General features: G+C 47.1%; 2 protein-coding genes across 4 annotated transcripts in view; one reads left to right on the top strand and one right to left on the bottom strand.

Annotated features, from left to right (window-relative positions):
* Positions 1–17,054, bottom strand: part of CD99L2 (CD99 molecule like 2) — a 67,134-nt gene extending 50,080 nt beyond the window's left edge. The window contains exon 1 of one of the 3 annotated variants that reach the window (XM_083422360.1): positions 16,424–17,054. In XM_083422360.1, the coding sequence (XP_083278486.1) occupies positions 16,424–16,496 (73 nt within the window). In that variant the 5' untranslated portion in view covers positions 16,497–17,054. The remainder of the gene's footprint in view (positions 1–16,423) is intronic. The other 2 variants (XM_083422358.1, XM_083422359.1) reach the window with 2 other exon arrangements.
* LOC310668989 (PAT complex subunit Asterix-like) lies at positions 4,774–5,107 on the top strand. Its single transcript, XM_083422374.1, has one exon. It carries the CDS (start codon positions 4,778–4,780, stop codon positions 5,078–5,080), a length of 303 nt encoding a protein of 100 aa, XP_083278500.1. The 5' UTR covers positions 4,774–4,777; the 3' UTR covers positions 5,081–5,107.
* Positions 17,055–17,556: the final 502 nt, after the last annotated feature.

Below are 17,556 nucleotides of genomic sequence, written 5' to 3'. Positions count from 1 at the left end.
TACGAATGGGATCCGTCCCGGAGCCCCGTTTGTATCCAGAGCAGAACGCAACCCGCGTCTGTGATTCGATGTTTCCGTGCATGTGTGTGGTGTCATTTTGTGTGTCTGTGCATGCGCAAGCGGTGAAACCCGGAAGTAACACGCTCCATTACATCCAGGTCACCACGGAGCACAATCCGAAAAAGCTCAATCTGAAGCAACTTCAACCTGAGGTATGACTGTACAGCAGGTAGTGGGGCTGCAACAGAACTTTCCTCCCTGATATGCTAGACCATGGGTTGCCAACCTGGTCCCTACCGTCCACTACTGGGCGTTTCAGGATTCTAGGTGGGCAGTAGTGGGTTCTATGGCACAAGCTGAATCCTCCTTCCATCGAGCACTGGTGGGCGGTGAGGAAATTTTACCATCAAGAAAGATGCATTAGTGGGCAGTAGGTTTAGAAAGGTTGACTACCCCTGAGCTAGATTTACTTAACAAAAGCTATCAAAACCGGCCCCAGCCAACCACAGTGGTGGAGTCAGCAATACCCAACCATTCTGCTGTGCTTCCTTGCTGGCTGCAAGTTACTGCTGGCTAAGACAAGAATGGGAAACCTTTTTCAGCCCAGGGGCCATATTCCTTCATTGACACCCTTCGGGGGGGGGGGGCACATGCAGGCAGAGGCAAAATGTGGGCAAAGCAGCTGTAGATGACATTCCTGCCATGCTAAAGCCACACATTTATCCACCAGGGGCAGCGAAGAGGCTTTATTCCAGCCAGGCAAAAGCACTGGAGGTCACAAGATCAGGGGAAAGATGGCATGGCTTGCTTTAGGGAACCAGGCAGAGGGCCTTCTCGGTAGTGGCGCCTACCCTGTGGAACGGCCTCCCAGCAGATGTCACAGAAATAAGCAGCTATCCTATCTTTAAAAGACATCTGAAGGCAGCCCTGTTTAGGGAAGTTTTTAATATTTAATGCTGTATTGTTTTTAACACACTATTGGGAGCCACCCAGAGTGGCTGGGGAACCTCAGCCAGATGGGTGGGATATAAATAATAAATTATTATATTATCGTTATTATTTAGAGGGCTGTACTTGCCCTTGTCCTTCCCTGGTCTAAGAGACAGAACAAAGGTAAGTTCAAAGGAGCAAACTACATGCTGCCCACCAACGGATTTAACAAGGGTCCACTGATTTGCAATGGTGATGCTTTCTTGGGTGGCCTGAAAAGTTGCATGGAGGACAGGAGTGGAGTGCTTCACCTGAAGGGTCCTAGAAGGGTGTTCCCACCTGCTGTCTAAAACTGCAACCTCCTAAGGCTGCTTTTCGTTCTATAAAAGTGGCATTTCTTGTAAGCATTTTGCAGGCAATACTCCTTCTGCCCCCCAAACCCTTCCATTTTCCTTGCTGCAAATATTAGGCCAGTTTATCAAGCACCAGACTTGCTCCGAGGAGGCTTCAAACCCTTTCCATTGGTCACCTGCCAGGTGAATGTCTCACATCAGGGGTAGGCAACCTAAGGCCCATGGGCCACAAGGGGCTCACGGGGGTCATTTAACTGGCCCACGAGCCATCCCTGAACCAAGCTGCCCACTCAGCGAATTCCCATGCGCTGCGCTAAACCGGTGCGGCGCAGAGACTCGCTTCTGCAGTGCCGGAAATCGCGGGTGCGCGCACACGCTCACAATCCAGTCCACAGGGGGATCTCCGTTGGAGTGAACCGGCTCAGGCAAGGTAAACTTTGCCGCCCCCTGTCTCACATCTTCTCAGAGGCGAAACGCATTTCTTTTTTAAAAAAACAAAAATTGCAAGGTTGTAGCTTCTTCTTTCTGCTCTGCTTTGGAGCTCAATAGTAGCAGTTGTTCCTTTTTAACAATGTGCTTTAGAGAGGAAATCTCTTGGAACTGATCTAGGAAAGCAACTCTCAGTATTTCTTTGCCTCCCGCGCAAACTGGGGGGGGGGGAGGGGTTTGCAAGCATTCCACAACTGAAATTCAAACTTTGCAATAAATAGCACTATTTGAGCACGCAGAGTAACCGCCCTGCAACACTTTCTAATTCTAATAATTGAATCCCGCATTCTGAAATTTCCAGGGAACAATCAGCCCCATTAGGGGACATTCGGCTGGTTAAGTTACTTTGGACAATTCACATCAAATAATATGTTTGAGGGGGTGTGGTTTTTGGAAGAAACCTAAGTGGGTTGTTTTCAGCTGCCAACCATGAGAAATTCCTCCTTTCTAAATTGGGTTTTGAGGAAACAATGAAACAAAGAGATCTCGTTTGTAGTACATTCTTCTTCTGCTTCACAAAGACATTTGCATTTTCAGTCTCATTTTCTGGGTACTCTGTGAGCCTATTCTGCATATAATAAGAATCTTACATGCTTTTGTGTACTATTGTTGCAATATATTGCATTGTTTTTTTCTACCAATTACAACAATCACCTCTTACAATGTTTACTGGTCCCACTGACTTGGTCTGTGGTTTCTGTATAATTTGGGGACACTCTATTTTGCATTTTCTGTATTTGCATAGCAATCTGCCTAATACTGTCCCAACTAGTTTTCCTGGACTATTTGCACAGGTTAGGCAACCATGGTGCATTATGATTGGGGCTGACCCTAAAGATGGTTCAGAAACTGCAGTTAATCCAGAATACACCTGGCTAGACTACTAACTGGAACTGAACCTTCTGATCATTCTACACCTGCACTTTGCCAAAGGCACTGGCTAACAGTTCACTGCTGAGCCCAGTTCTAAGTGCTAGTCTTAATTGTCAGAGCTCTTCACAACTTGGCACCTGAGAGATTGCCTGCCTGCACTTGTGCCAGCCTCTACTTTGATTTCATCATCAGAGGCTCTTCTCCAGATTCCCATGAGATACAGCAGGAGGTTACACAAGAGAGGGCCTTTTCGGTGGTGGCCTCCCAGCTTCGAAACACTCTTTCCAGGGAGATGCTTGCCTGGTGCCCAGTCAGGCAAAGACTCTTTCCAGGCTGTCTAACATTTCTGGGTCTGTTTTATTTCATTTCATTTCATGGAACGGGTTGGATCCAGACTTAAGCCTTCTTTGGACATTACAGTTAGGGTGATGTCAACATGTGGAGGGGGGAAGAAAGCAACAAGCACACTAACTCTACCCCTCAGTCACAAGAATATGCTCAGGGTACAGATACAAATCTTCCAGGCAGCCTTTTAACCAAGAGGCTTCCAGAAGTTTTGGACTACAACTCCCATCAGCCCCGGAGGCTTGCTGGGGCTGTTGGGAGTTGCAGTCCAAAGCATCTGGACTCTGCTGCCTTATACTGGGTCTAGCTAGATCAGCACCTACTGTAAATTTTGAAAAGAGGGTTGTCTCTTTGTCTACTATTTGGGACACCTTTTAAAATATTGTAATCAAACTCAGCATCATGGTTCAGGTTTTCTGTCTTGTGGTTTTCTGGACACCATCTTGAATCAAGATGGCGGGTGAAATCTTTCAGAGATCCATTGGTTTTAACCAGGGATTTCCAAAACTGCACTGATTGTCTGGGTTCTTTGGAATTCCCAAGCAACACTGGGTACTTTCTTCAGGTACACATTAACTGGAATTAGCTCTTCAAGGTTCTGGACAGTGAATGTCCCTCAGCGATACTTGACGATGCCAGGGACTGAACCAGGGGCCGTCTGCATGCAAAGCCAGCCCTCTACCATTGAGCTACAGACCTTCCCCCAAACAGATGTGGCAGAAGCTCCTGTATTCATGAATGCTCTCTTTGCGTTCCAAGTTTCTAAGATTGGGGAGGTACCTGTCCACAAATACAGGACTTATTTCTTCCACAAGCTGGAAGGTGGACGAAATGGCAGTCAGACCAAAGTGCTCACTTCCACTGCCCTCCTTCACATGTTGACTTCACTTTTTCTGTAACTCCTGAAGAGCCTTGGTGCGTTAAATAGGTATTACTAGAGATATATAACCTGAGATTTTACTTGTTGCAAGCAGCTCTGAGCAACCCAAATGGGGAAGGGCAGGATATAAGAATGCATAAGAATAAGAAAAATTATTTCTGTGTAGCCATGGTTAGGATTCTGCTGTTAGAGCAGGCCCCTTGCAATCCATGGTGCTAAAATCAGTCAAGCATCCCTGATTCTCAAAATGTCCACTCCATGTATGTATGTCTGTTTTTAAGCTGGTTTACAGATTTGCTGCTTCTAGCTCCTAATTATGCATCAAATTGTTTTTGTTGTGGGTTTTTTTTAAAAATTAATAGCAAACTACTCTGGCAGCTTGACTGATGGGCAGAATATACAGTCTTATTGTTAAATAAAATCCAGCTCTGTTTTATTGACTCTGGCTGGCAGGGACTCTCCAGCTGTGGTCTTCTTCAAATTTTCCTTGAATTATTCATCAAGACAACCCACCAAATTATAGGAAGCAAGAATGAGATTCTGGGCCAACACTGCCTGCAATGGCTGGAAGCAGTTATTAAGTCTAGCCAGGGACAAACTCTGGCAATCTTTCATAACATGGTGCAAGGCCAAAATTTGGTGCCACCAAGTGGATCTTATCAATTATGGACCTTCCCAATTTGGTACTCCCCTCGGCTCAGCGTCCTGTGCACGGAAACAGCCGGCACTGTCCTCAATCTGCTGCTGGTCTAGTAAAGGCATTTACTTTTTCAGTCTGAGGGCCACATTCCCTTTTGAATGACCTTCTGAGGGCCACACACCAGCGGTGGGCAGTACCAGAGTCAAACCTGGGAGGAGCAGCTGATGTAAACATTACCTCTGTGCAGCAGACGAGGCTAACAACATAATGGACCCGTGGCGGCCAAATCGCGTTCTCAGATACAAACCTCCATCCACAGAGAACAACCCTACCCTGGAAGACCCCACACCAGACTACATGAATCTACTGGGAATGATTTTCAGTATGTGTGGCTTGTCGCTGAAGCCAGAGTGGTGTGCCTGGATAGCTGTCTACTGTTCATTCATCAGCTTTGCCAACTCTCGGCGTTCAGAAGATACCAAACAGATGATGAGCAGCTTCATGTTGTCTATCTCGGCTGTAGTGATGTCCCATCTGCAAAACCCACAACCCATGTCTCCTCCTTGGTGAAAGGATATTGCCTCTCTTCAGAGCTCCTGTTGCAAAGAAGATGCACTCCCTCAACAGAGAGGACTATTTTCTCAGGCAATGCAGATCCATTTGCACATGTCTTGGGAGTACTCACTTTGTTGCACTAATAAAGTGATGGTTATTGGGGGGGGGCAAGGTTGTGAGAGGTGGGCTAGGCTGTGCAACAGATAGCAGCCCAAAATAAAGCAAACAGAAATTTAATCTAGGTCTCCCAGGTTCAACTCTAATCACTCTGTCCTCTGCACTATGTTGATTTATGTTATTTTAAAGCGGTGTTCACCTGCAGTGCACTTAAAAACACCTCCAGGCAATTAGGAAAGGAAGTATACAAAATGTTTAAAATGTTGGCCATTTTTAAAAATTCTCAATCACAAATGAGAAATAGGAGGATGTGCGAGAAGGGATTGTTAAAAGATGTATAGTGCCTTCTATGGATTTGCAAGCCACCCTAATTCTGACTTTCAGAAGGCTGATCCATAGCATGCTCCCCACTAGCAAGACACACTCACACTCTGGGTCAGAAGTGAAGTGATCTATAAATACAACACTTCTCACTGTCATCTTGGAACACACTCAAGGGTCTTGAGACACCACAGTCATTTACCACTATAAATATGACAGAGTGGTGCCCAGATGAAAAGCACAGCTCCAATCCTGTTTCCACTGTGTGGTTCCCACAGATCGGCCAATGCTATGGGTCGCAAGGCCATGGCTGCCTTAAGAAAATCAATAGAAACACTGCAAGCTCCTGCTGAATCCCTCTCAACCATGGCCCCCCTCCCCTTTTACCTTTCTGCTTTGGTGTATAGAAATATTTGACTCGTATGGTTTTTTTCCACCAGGTCTTAGCCGCTATGTTAGTTTAAAAGCTGTGTCTCGTGTTTATTGGTCGAATAAAGTCCCATTTTTGTTCAAAAAGGTGTGGGGGTAGACAGAGAAAAGAAAATCAATAGAAACAACCCCACGGCTCTTTACCCTCCCACTGAATAACCATTAAGGGGTTAAAGTAAGTGGGGCACGCTGCCAGTGCCCTTACAGAACGGAAGTGGAGGCTAGATTTTTAAGGATGCAACCCTAAACCCACTTGCCCTGGGGTTAGTCATTTCTGGAGTAAGCATCCTCAGGACCACCTGCAATGCAACATTTAGGTGACAAATCTGTTTAGACACCTGGGGGCACGTCCAAACTGAATGAAACCAGAGTTGACTTCTGAGTAGACATGAAGTGGATTTTGCTGTTCGTTGAATCGCCTCAATTAAAATTGTTTTGTTAGAAAGGGAGACACCATTGCAGTTAAAAAGAAGAAGAAGCAACTTATTCTTATGCAAGTTGTTGGCATTTGTCTTGTCTCAAGAGACAATGAAGTTCACCTTCTACGGTGAAGCCAAACCACTGGAGAATCCCAGCATTCAATGTGGCTGCAGAGACTGGTAACTCATAACTGCGGCGTCCCATATTGTTGATTCCTGTGTGAGCAGCACCACACTGACCCTCTGAGGGGCAAGCCTGGGCAGTGTGCATGGAGGTCCTGGACTGCCCAGACAACAAAGGAAAGTAAGATGTTTGGCTCCATCTTGACTGCAGGAGTTGCCGGAAGGAGGCGTACAAGGTGCCATCCAACCATTTTAGGGACCCCACTCCAGGTCAGAGTAGTGTTTACTCATTGGTCTTTTCTTTTCCCAAAGATGTCAAGCAAGGAAGCAGGTACAGATTTTTCCTTGGGGCTCACTTCCATTCTCTTGAATTAGTATAGCCACAAGGCAGCAGAGTTTAGGATCAGTTTTTCCTTCTAGATGGGCTACCTTCCCAAGCTGACAAGCCCCACCTGCCCCTCACTTCCCTCTATAGCTCATGCAGAAACCACCTTCTTGACTGTTGGACTCACTGCAGGTTCTCATCCACTCAATCTGCCACACAGCCTGCCTTCGCATGCAGGGAAAGTCCCTAGCTCACCGAGGGTTTGAGACCCATTGGCTACCTGGCTTAGCCAGCCAGTTGAAACCATTCCCTGGATGTGGGGGGGGGGGGGACAGACCAGAGGCAGATAGCCTACCTCAGAAAGAACGTCACATGTTCCCCACCAGAGTTACTAACCACAGGACCCACATGTGGGTTGGAAGGCCGTGCTGGTGGGTCAAGACAAAACTGCTGCTGCCAAGTCAAAATCCTGATGCATCTGGCCACTACATGTGGCGTCAAGGCTAGAATTCATTCTCATTTTATCAATTTCCATGAGTACTGCAAAGCAGCCGAAGAAAGGCAACGTTTCTCAGTAAGAAAGGTATTTCTGGCAAACTGTAAGCTCCACCTTCCTATAGGTATGCTTTTAGTGATGGAGCTCTCTAGCAGGTAGGGACACTCTATTCACCTTCTAGGAGTGAATAGAGTGACTCTGTAGGAGTTTGTCTGCTGTGGTGGGGAGAATGCAGAAAATTCCCTCCTCCACACACTAAACTCTACTCCATGACACACCAACACACATGCAGCTCACTGCAAAATTCTTCCCTTGTAACTCACCAGAACACAAACTAAAAAACAAATCTGTATGAGCATACTGTACGGGGCAAATGCAATCATTATTCACTGAGAACACAAGAGTCAGTGGAATTAGGATATGAGAAACAATTCACTGAGCTCTCTTGTGACACAACCTTTAAAAGTGCAATTTCAGCAACTAACATTACCAGGGTTTTGGATTTCAGTCAGTAAATAATACCCAGAATCGGCAAATGAAGCAATCATCCACCAGCTGCCATTTGGTACCATCTATTTTTGAGAGCAAGGCTTGTGACACTCAGAAGAAAAGCAAAAGCAAAAAACCAGTTTAGTCGTACAAAATGAGTTGTGAGTTAGCCTTTCTAATATTACCCCTCAATGGAATAAAATCTGGAAGAACAAACATGCCTCTGAGACGTCTCAATGAAACTCAACTGTGAGAGAAATATCACCGGTTTTCAGCAGCTTCTCAGCCTTTTGGATGAGAAAAAACAATTTTCCTTTAGAAGTAATACTAAGGTAACACTATGTTTATCGCTTTGTGAATTTTCATTTAAGGATTAATAATGTACCTCATTGGCATATTAAGTATAAATCGAAAGTGAATCTGTGAAAGTAGGTCCCATGGTACATGTTGGGAGTCAAGAGGCGTGTCTCGGGAGCTGGACCAGCGGAAGGCCACTGTTTAATCCAACCCCTTCCATTTCTACTACTAGTAGTTGTAGTACTACTGTACTTGTTGTTGTACTGTAGTCGTTGTTGTACTGTTGTACTGATAGTAGTTGTAGTACTACTGGTACTAAAGGACCGCTGACAGTTAAGTCCAGTTGCGAACGACTCGGGGTTGTGGTGCTCATCTCGCTTTATTGGCTGAGGGAGCCAGCATACAGCTTCCGAGGCATGTGGCCAGCGTGACTAAGCCGCTTCTGGCGAACCAGAGCAGCGAACGGAAATGCCGTTTTCCTTCCTGCCGGAGAGGTACCTATTTATCTACTTGCACTTTGACGTGCTTTCGAACTGCTAGGTTGGCAGGAGCTGGGACAACGGGAGCTCACCCAGTCGCAGGGATTGGAACCACCAACCTTCTGGTCGGCAAGCCCTAGGCTCTGTGGTTTAACCCACAGCGCCACCCGCGTCCCTTGAGAGTTGCTATGAGACCCCTATTCCCCTCACTCACAGAGCTATCAGTCCCAGAGTGGTTTAAGCAATCAATTCCTCTTCCCTTTGTGTGTTGGTACGTGCATGTGTGCCTGTCATTTGCAGGTTAGCGCAAGGAGAAGGAGACCTTGACCCTTCCTACCCCCACAAATTCTCTCCAGAAGCCTCCCCATGTTTAGAAGGGGCTTTTCTCTCCAACCTCCCAACAGTTTGACTTCACCCCCCCCCCCCTCCACGCAAAGGCACATTCCACCATTTTCTCCCAAGGCAGATGACAGCAAAAAGCTTCTTCTGATTTTGGAGGGTGTGACGACGACACTTGTCTCCCTCCAATCTAATTATTCCTAAATGCTACCCATCCCCACATCGCGAGGGGAAACCCAGAGTTGAGACTCCTCCTTTCCCACACAATGTGCATTCCCAGTGACTGCACATTGCTGAGTTATTTGCCAGGGTTTGGATGGTTGGAGGCTGAGTTGGGCAGGTCCTCCTAGCTCCATGCCAACAGTGGCTGTAGATGGTCATCCATGCCCACAAATTATTCCTGTTTGCCAAAGAATGGTCCACCTTGCTGGAACAGGCATGGAAGCTGACATTTCTGGTTAGTGGTGGCTATGCCAGTAGGTATCTCCTGGTTTAACTCTTTCTACTCTGACCCTTGCTCCACCCACTAAAAGGCTTCTGTAAGAATGGAATGTTGTTATTATTTTAAAGTTCCTGAACACTGAAGCAAATAAAGACCATGACAAACTGAGCGTTCCCATCTAGTTTCAAACGCCAAATAAGCTTTTTGAGAGGAGGCTTAAGAGGCTACAATTAATAGTGCTTTATCATCAAGCATTTTGGATGCCAGATTGTTGTCACTCGAAAGCAGAGCCTTCTCTGGGGTAGAATGCCCCACTCACTGTTGTCTGACTCAACTGCTGCCTTCAAGAAAGACGTAAATGCCTTTTAAAATGATTGTTCTGCCATAGCCTATAGGGCCTTGGCTTTTAGGGTGCCTTGTGTGGTCCTCAATATATCTGTGCTTTTTCTTTAACTTTATATTCCTGCATTGCAGGAGGTTGGACTAGATGACCCCTGAAATCCCTTTCCAACTCTACGACACTTTTCAGGATGGTTTGAAGTCTTTTTAAAAAAAAATAAATTAAATTAAAATGTTGTTATCCTTCCATTCTGTCCACATACATGAACTCCACTCACCTAGTGGAGGCATGTGGGGGCCCCCAAAGGAAATACGGCCCTCCAACTGAATCTCCTTTTATATGTGAAATTGTTTCAAAAAAATTTTTTAATACAGTCATACCTTGGATGTTGAACGCCTTGGTACTCGTACATTTCGGTTCCCGAACAATCAAAACCCAGAAGTGAGTGTTCTGGTTTTCAAACGTTCTTTTGGAAGCCAAAGTCCAATGTGGCTTCAGCTATTGTTTCCGGCACACCTGCGCAATCGGGAGCCAATTGGAAGCCGCGCCTTGGTTTCCGAATGTTTCAGAAGTTGAACAGCCTTAAGGAACACATTCTGTTCGAAAACCAAGGCATGACTGTATATGAAATTATTTTGTTTTAATCTATGAAACTGTTTTAATTGTTGGTATTTTTATTGATAAATCGCTTCAAGGTGTTGCAAAGGAACATATAAACAATAGGTAAATAAATAAGTAAATAAGGTTCGCTATCACTGGTCTAGGAGAACCTTCCAGACCAGAGAAGTCCACAGCCTGGAAGCCACCACTGAGAAGTCTCTGACTTGGGCACCAAGTCACTGCTCCTCAAAGCTCGTCCAACACTGAGGGCCAGAGTGACCAGGTAGGTCCCACATGAGAGGCAACGGCCCTTTAGATACCCTGAGCCCAGACAATATATGCCTTTAAATTGTTGAGACCAGTACTATGAATTGAGCTATGAAAGGAAACAGGAAGCACCCAAAGACTCAAAAAAGGCTCTTACGATATCCTGTAGCAGTTGGGTAAAAACTGGGTCTGTGGTGTACAGACAGAAGCATGCTTAGCCGACTTCCGCTTTCAGGCCAGCTGGCATGTACTGGGGTGAGAATAGCTGACTAGGAAGGGAAATGTAAGCACTCTCTGGCCCAGCAGGTTATTTTCCAATCTCAGTGTTCTAGCAGCACCAAAAGGTATCCCTCTGACTAACATTCCTCCTTTTGTATATCACTGTGTGTTTCTTGTCAATGCTTTTTAAACCTAGTTTGTAAATAACCCATTGCTGGCTCCAGGCTCCAGCCATTGTCACTGGCTCCAGTTCCTCTTCATCATCACTGCTTCTACCTGTTTGTTTGCGGGACAGAAATCCAATGAGCAAGCAGGCAGGGGACCTCCTGCTCCTCCTTCTTACCACCACTGTTCTCTACGATAGAGCAAGAAGCAGGTGACCAAGCAGGTTGCAATGGTGGAGAGTCATACTTTGGTCGCCCGACGATGGACTACAACTCCCACCATCCACAGCCAGTTTAACCAATGGTCAAGGATGATGGGAGTTATAGCCCAACATCATATAAGAACCCGAAGTTGAAGAACACCAGCGTAGAAGAGTAAGTAACATTGCTTTGCATTCTATGTGGGACCACCTTCGGTCTTTTTGTCTGGAAGCTCCAGCTGGTGCAAAACACTCCAGTTAGCCTGTTGATGGGGCAGACTATGGCCAGCACGTTAACTCCAGTTCTCAAACACTTGCAATGGCTCCCCATATACTACCGAGTGAGGTTCCAGGCTCTTGTATTAATTTATGTCATTTAACAACTTGGGTTCAGGATAACACAGGGGCTGCCTGATCACTGAGGTCTTTGGAGGAGTCACTGCTAGGGGTCCCCTATGGTTTGGGTGCACGGATGCCAACAGCCAGTCAACTGCCCTTATGAACCCATGAACTGCTCAATGCTGTGATAGCACGACCTTCCACTTGAGGTCAGATGGGACCTTTCCCTGTTGAACTTCAGGTGCCTACAGAATGCATTTTTTTTATTCCAGCAGGAATTTTAACAGAATTCTGATTTTATAGTTTTAACTCATTTTTATTTTCACCATATTCAGTTCCACGCACTGATCAAGCATTACTGTAATTAAGCCATATATGAATTCTTGAAGTAATGAGAAATCCAGGAGGGGTCTTATCAGTAGGCCCCATGCATTTATGGGTTAGCAGAGTCTGTAACCTGAAGCGTCTGTAACCTGAAGCATCTGTAACCTGAGGTTCCACTGTATACCTAGTCTCCTACTTGCAATATACAAGATGCTTCCAGGCATCTAGACCAATGTTTTTATAAATTTGGAGAGACTCACACCTCTGTTTATTTCAGGCTTCTGATGTGCCACCACACCTTTTGTTGTTTATGTGTGGGTTGGCAGCATATCTTGAAGTTGGTTTTTGCTTCTGTATTGCAGTGGAAGAACAACTGTTTGTGGAATTGTTTGCAAGCTTAGCGAGACAGAATTAGGCTGGAGGGGAAACACAGGTGTACCTATATATTTAACATATCCAGAGTAACTTAGCATGCCTTTATCCCACTGGACTCCTCAGCCAAATTGAACATCTATCTGTGCAAGGAATTCCCTGCCAGTCCATTTCATTCTGTTTAGTGAACTCTCTCCTAATCTGCCATGAAAACCCATTTTGGGGAGTTCACTGATTCTGCCTATTGTTGTTAGCTTAACTGGTTCTCCTTTGTTTACTACCACTTTGTCTACACAGTCAGCTTTCCCCTTGCTTTTTGTGTACTTTTAAAACAAATGCCAGTTTGAAAAAGAACTAGCTTAGGTAGGCAATGCAGCTTTGGAGCTGGCAGAAGGACAGAGATGAATAAGGGGATTTTTAAAAAACAAAAAAATGACCCACACAAAGTTTGATTCCGATTTTCAGATGCTTCCTGTGCTATGCACTAGAAATAATTTAGCAAAGTATTAACTAAGAAAAGGAAATGCAACTAATTATTTGGATGTCAAATGCCAGTTCTACTAATCTGTTGCCCACTATGAGGTACAATTAAAAAACAGTTCTTCTGCAATGTTTAATATCCATGCCTCTTCATCCAAATATTCTACCTGCTGTAAGGAGAGAGGCTCTTAACCTGGCTGGAGAATAACCTGGCTGGAGTAACCTTCAGAGCTTTTCCTATGGTTTGAAGGCTGAACAAACTTTAGAAAGCCATGCAGTGAACTAGCTCTGTAGACCATCTTCGCTTCCCTATCTCTCAGACTTGCACATCCAGCAGGGCTGTTCAATAGGTTTCCAAGTCCCCATCATGGGTTTTGAAGTCCCCACTTTTAAGCTCTTGGTCAAGAATCTGTTTCTTATGAAGAAACGCTAGAGCATCAGGGCTGGGGGCGGACAAGAACACAACAGAGGTTTATGAAATTATGAATGGTGGAAGGAGAAAGTGGTCAACTTCTCTATCATGACAAAACTTGGGTCCACCCAGCAAAACAGACTGGGAAGGAAGAAAATGGTTCTTTTTTACAACACAAAGTTGACTTGTATGTCACAGGTGTGAAGCCCTTCGGATGTGACTGGGCTCAGCCCCACAGCAACATGGCCAAAGGTCAGAAATGATGGGAGTTGTGGCCCAAGGACAACAGGAGGACCACAGATTCCACATTACTACTGCACATGAGAAATTGAGCGACACTAGCTTAGATAGCGTAGACCTAGAATGGGGAGTTTGATGCCCTCCAGATGTTGCTGGACTGCCGTTCCCATCATCCCTACATGCTGGCTGTGGGTCGCTGGTTCCCAGTCTTAGACAAATTCATGGGCAAGAGGCTAAATAGAACATCCACCTTCCCAGGTCTGTTCACCCCACTATTCAGGCCATCACCTTCAAAATCCTTTTTTTTTTTAAAGCTCTGAGAGACACCGGGCTGGCCACTACTGAGCGGAAAATACCAAACTAGGTAGACCTTGCTGCCTTCCAAATGTGGTTGAACTCCCCTCCCAGCTTCCATTAGCCCCTGCTCACATGCCCAATGGTGAGGAATGATGGGCACTGCTAGAACATAGCAAGTGGCCTAAGTAAGACCATTCATTGCCCATCTTGCTCAGTGGTGTCTACCCATTTCAGACAGGGAGCCTCCCCCAACCCTAACTTGAGATGTTGGGGATTGAACCTTGGAACACTCTGAATGCAAAGCAGGTGTTCTACGACTGAACTGTAGTCCACCAACATCTGGAGTGCCACACGACAGCCACCCTTGGTCTAATCCAACTGTTGTGTATCTCAAACGCTGGGCATGTTCTGCAAGTTTCCATGTCAATCATTATGGTTGAGATTCAGAAACACAAGCAACTTGTTTTAAGCCCTAAACATCTCAGGCCTCAAACACCTGAAATATTCCCCTTCCTTACAGATCCTCTCAGGTGTTAAGATCAGCAGAGGATGACCCTTTTGGTTGTTCTACCACCTTCTGAAACTTAGGGGGCTGTTCACCTAAGAGAGGGCATTCTCTGTAGTAGCCCCTTAGTTGTAGACCTCTCTCCCCAGAGGTCCACCTGGCACATTCACTGTACAGTTTTCATCATATGCTGAAGACACACCTCTAGACTCTTGGCTTTTTGACACTTGAGATGTGTATTTTTGGGACCCACCTTATTTCTGTGATTGTAAGTTGTTTCAAACTGTTTTTTCACACTGTGTTTTGATTGTGGCAGCCCGTCCAGGGACCTTAGAAGATGGACGGGTCATAAATTAATAATGATGATGATGGTGGTGATGTAGCTGCCAGTTCTGTACCAAATGGACCCACAGGACTATTTCAAGGCCTAAGAGTGGTTCCAGTTGTGAAGCACTTAACTGTACACTGATGAACCATTTTACATATACACCAAAATATGTGAAACATAACACGCCTTCTATTCATAAGCTCATCCTGAAGCAGTTTTTTAAAAAAACAAAACATTAAAGCGAATTGTGACATTTCATGCTAGCTGACAGACCAAACAATTATTACCTGCAGAGAGTTCTTCCAAACAGTTTCTACTAATAACCCGTATTCCTTGTCCCACTGGTGCTATTTGGGCACAACACAAAAATTTGGGACAACTTCGGCTCTCAAATTTACAGCTCAATCTGACACATGCTTTTTACTCAGAAGCAAGCCAGACCATGATGTTCATTCCTAGGTAAATGTGCATAAGATCCTTGATCTGTATGAGCTGAAGTGGACCTGTATGGCACACTGGGGATATAAGATGAACCAGTGGTAAGTGACGCAGAGGAGAACATGGGGGTGTGTGGATTAGCTAAACTGCAGACCCTCAAACGCCCTACAGTCCTTTGATACTGGAGGGCGTGCACCGTACTGGCATTTCTCTATGTCAAGTCAGTTGATACAGAGGTAGTTGACAAAACTGCCTATTATTTAAGTCAATGGGGAGGGGAATAATATACATGTGTTCCTACCTCTCTAATGCTTACAGAAACATGAGATGCTGTACATACCGTGTCTTAAGAGGAGGAATACTTAAGAGGAGAAAAGCAGGTCAGTATGGAGGAAGCCCCCTTTAATGGCTCACAAAGTGGAGATTAAATCAAGATTTGAAAATATATTTATTCTCAAGCATATTTTTGGAGCACAGGGCGGGGGGCGGGGAGGTATGAAAGCAGGCACATTCCCACACAGGAGGAACCCAGTCTAGTGGGGCGGGGGCTGCTGGGCTTCACTCAAGCTCATGGTGGATCTATTGTTCTCCAGTAAGGGAAAGATTTCCTATTAGGCGCTATTTTGGGGGCTTCCCGACCACCCCTCCTCTGAGGATGCCCGAAAGACAGGTTGGGTGCACTGTGATCGTTTATCAGAAATTATCCCCTGCTGTTTAAAAAGAAAAGAGAGCAATGGTAATAGTGGAAGGTGAATGAGTCCCACAGGAGCGACAGGGCTGCAAAGATAAACGAGGCTACAAAAGGCTCCAGCTCCTGCTCTCCGTTTGGGTACGTTTCAGTCCAACGCAGTTTGAACTGATTTGTCACGCCCACCCATCCCCTGGAGGATTAGCGGGGCCCTTTCCCCGGAGGCTTAGAAGAGCCGAATCTCGCCCTTGCTTGGAAAGCTGGTGTGATCTGCAGTCCTCCCCCCCCCCCCGCCCCGCCAGCTCTTTATGCAGCCCAGGCAGAGCACGCCGCGAGCCACAATAGAGGTTAGGGGAGGGGGGCGGGTCTGCGCCGATGGTTAGGCAGGCCCGCAGCCGCTTCGCCAGCCAAATGCGTTTTGTCTCACCTGATCTTTTATTTATATAATTCAATTACATATTATTATTCGTGTGTGTGTGTACAGAGCGGGGGTGCGGGAGGGACTCATATGCATCCGTGAGGCCTGGCTGCATCCAGCCACCGGGAGGGGGGCAGAGAGATCATGCGCAACGATGCAGACAGCCCAACCCAGACAAGCATGGCACGGAGCCCCCCATATCCTGCCGTATGTCTCCCAAGCCGCGGGACGTGAGGAGAAGAATAAGCAGGAGCAGCAGGCAGGAGCGATGGACACAAAAGGAGCACGGAGGCGACCGGTCTACTAGTTCAGGCAAGCCGGAGAGGAGAGAAGGGGAGAGAGGAGCTTCGATGGCCGGGGGGGGATCCTCTCCCCACTATACTTGAGGGAAAGCGCAACGCGGGCGGGATGGGCTGGTGGATTACCCTACCGGGAGCCCGATCCTGCTTACCTCTCCCGCTCAGGGCAGCCAAGGCGACAGCGGCGAGGAGGAGGAGGCGGGGGCGCCAAAGCTTCGCGGTCATTTCGGCGGGGAGGCAGGAGCGCACGGCTAGGGCGCACGGTGCGGAGAGGGAGCTCCCGGGTCGACGAGGCGCAGATGCCCGCTTTCAGGCGGCGGCGGCGGCGGCTTCCTTAGGCAGGCGGTCGGGCGCTCGTTGCAGCCTCCGCGAAAGATAGGGACGAGAGGCGCCGGCAGGAGCAGAGGAGGCGGCGGCGCGGAGGGGAGGAGCGCGCCGGGGACGCGTGGAGAGGAGAGGGGGCGGGACGCGGCGAGGGCAGAGGCGCACGAGTCGCAAAAAGGCAGCCCCTGCGTGGAGAGGGGAGGGGAAGAGGGAGAGAGGAGGGCGGGGGGAGGGAGGAGGAGGCCGGAGTTAAAAGGGTTGGGGGAGAAAGAGAGACAGTCGCAGGAGCCTCCCTTGGACCGGTTGGCTGTGGAAGGGCGGCGGGCTGAGAGAGAGAGAAAGAGAGAGAGCGCGCGCTCTTCCACCTCTAAGCTGCGGAAAGAGCCGGCGGTGTTTGGTTGCCGGCGGCTTGACCCTGAGGGACCCGACAGCCGCGAAAAAGGGCGTCTCCGGTCACCCGCCTTCGCTCCCACCCCGCAAACCTGATGCGGGGCGGGGGGGGGGGGAGGATCAAAGCCGGAGAGCCAGTGTTTCCAGGGTGCGGGTGGGTGGGTGGATTTCTGGCCAGGGTTCTTCCTCAGCAAACCCCCAGTATCTCCCTGATAATTTCTCACGTTGTATTTCGCCCAAGAGAGCCAGATCCATTTATCCCGAGTCCCTGAAGCCGGACAACTGTTTTCTATGTGACAAAGATCTGAGATTTCTGACAAGTAGCCTGTTACTGCAGTGAAACAGATGGGCATCCTTGTTGAGTTCCATCAATGAACCTTGTCTTCTTCTTCCCCTTCTTCTTCTTTTTCAAAAACATGTAAATACAGTACTGGGGAAATGTCACCAGAGAGAGGCCAGAGGAATAAAGACCTCAGGGCTGCCTGTCGCTGTCTGATAATGGCAACGATGACAGTGGATAAGACCAAAAATAAAACAAAAGGACCACCCTTAGAAAAGGGTCATAAGAAGA

This window comes from Podarcis tiliguerta (assembly GCF_965153285.1).
Source record: "Podarcis tiliguerta genome assembly, chromosome: Z".
Classification (NCBI taxonomy): Eukaryota; Metazoa; Chordata; class Lepidosauria; order Squamata; family Lacertidae; genus Podarcis; species Podarcis tiliguerta.
The sequence above is the reverse complement of the archived record's forward strand: the minus strand, read 5'-3'. Positions and strand labels throughout refer to the sequence as shown.

What these genes read in the sequence shown, in the direction of transcription:
- LOC310668989 (XM_083422374.1), top strand. Translation starts at nt 4,778, where the DNA reads ATGGACCCGTGGCGGCCAAATCGCGTTCTCAGATACAAACCTCCATCC.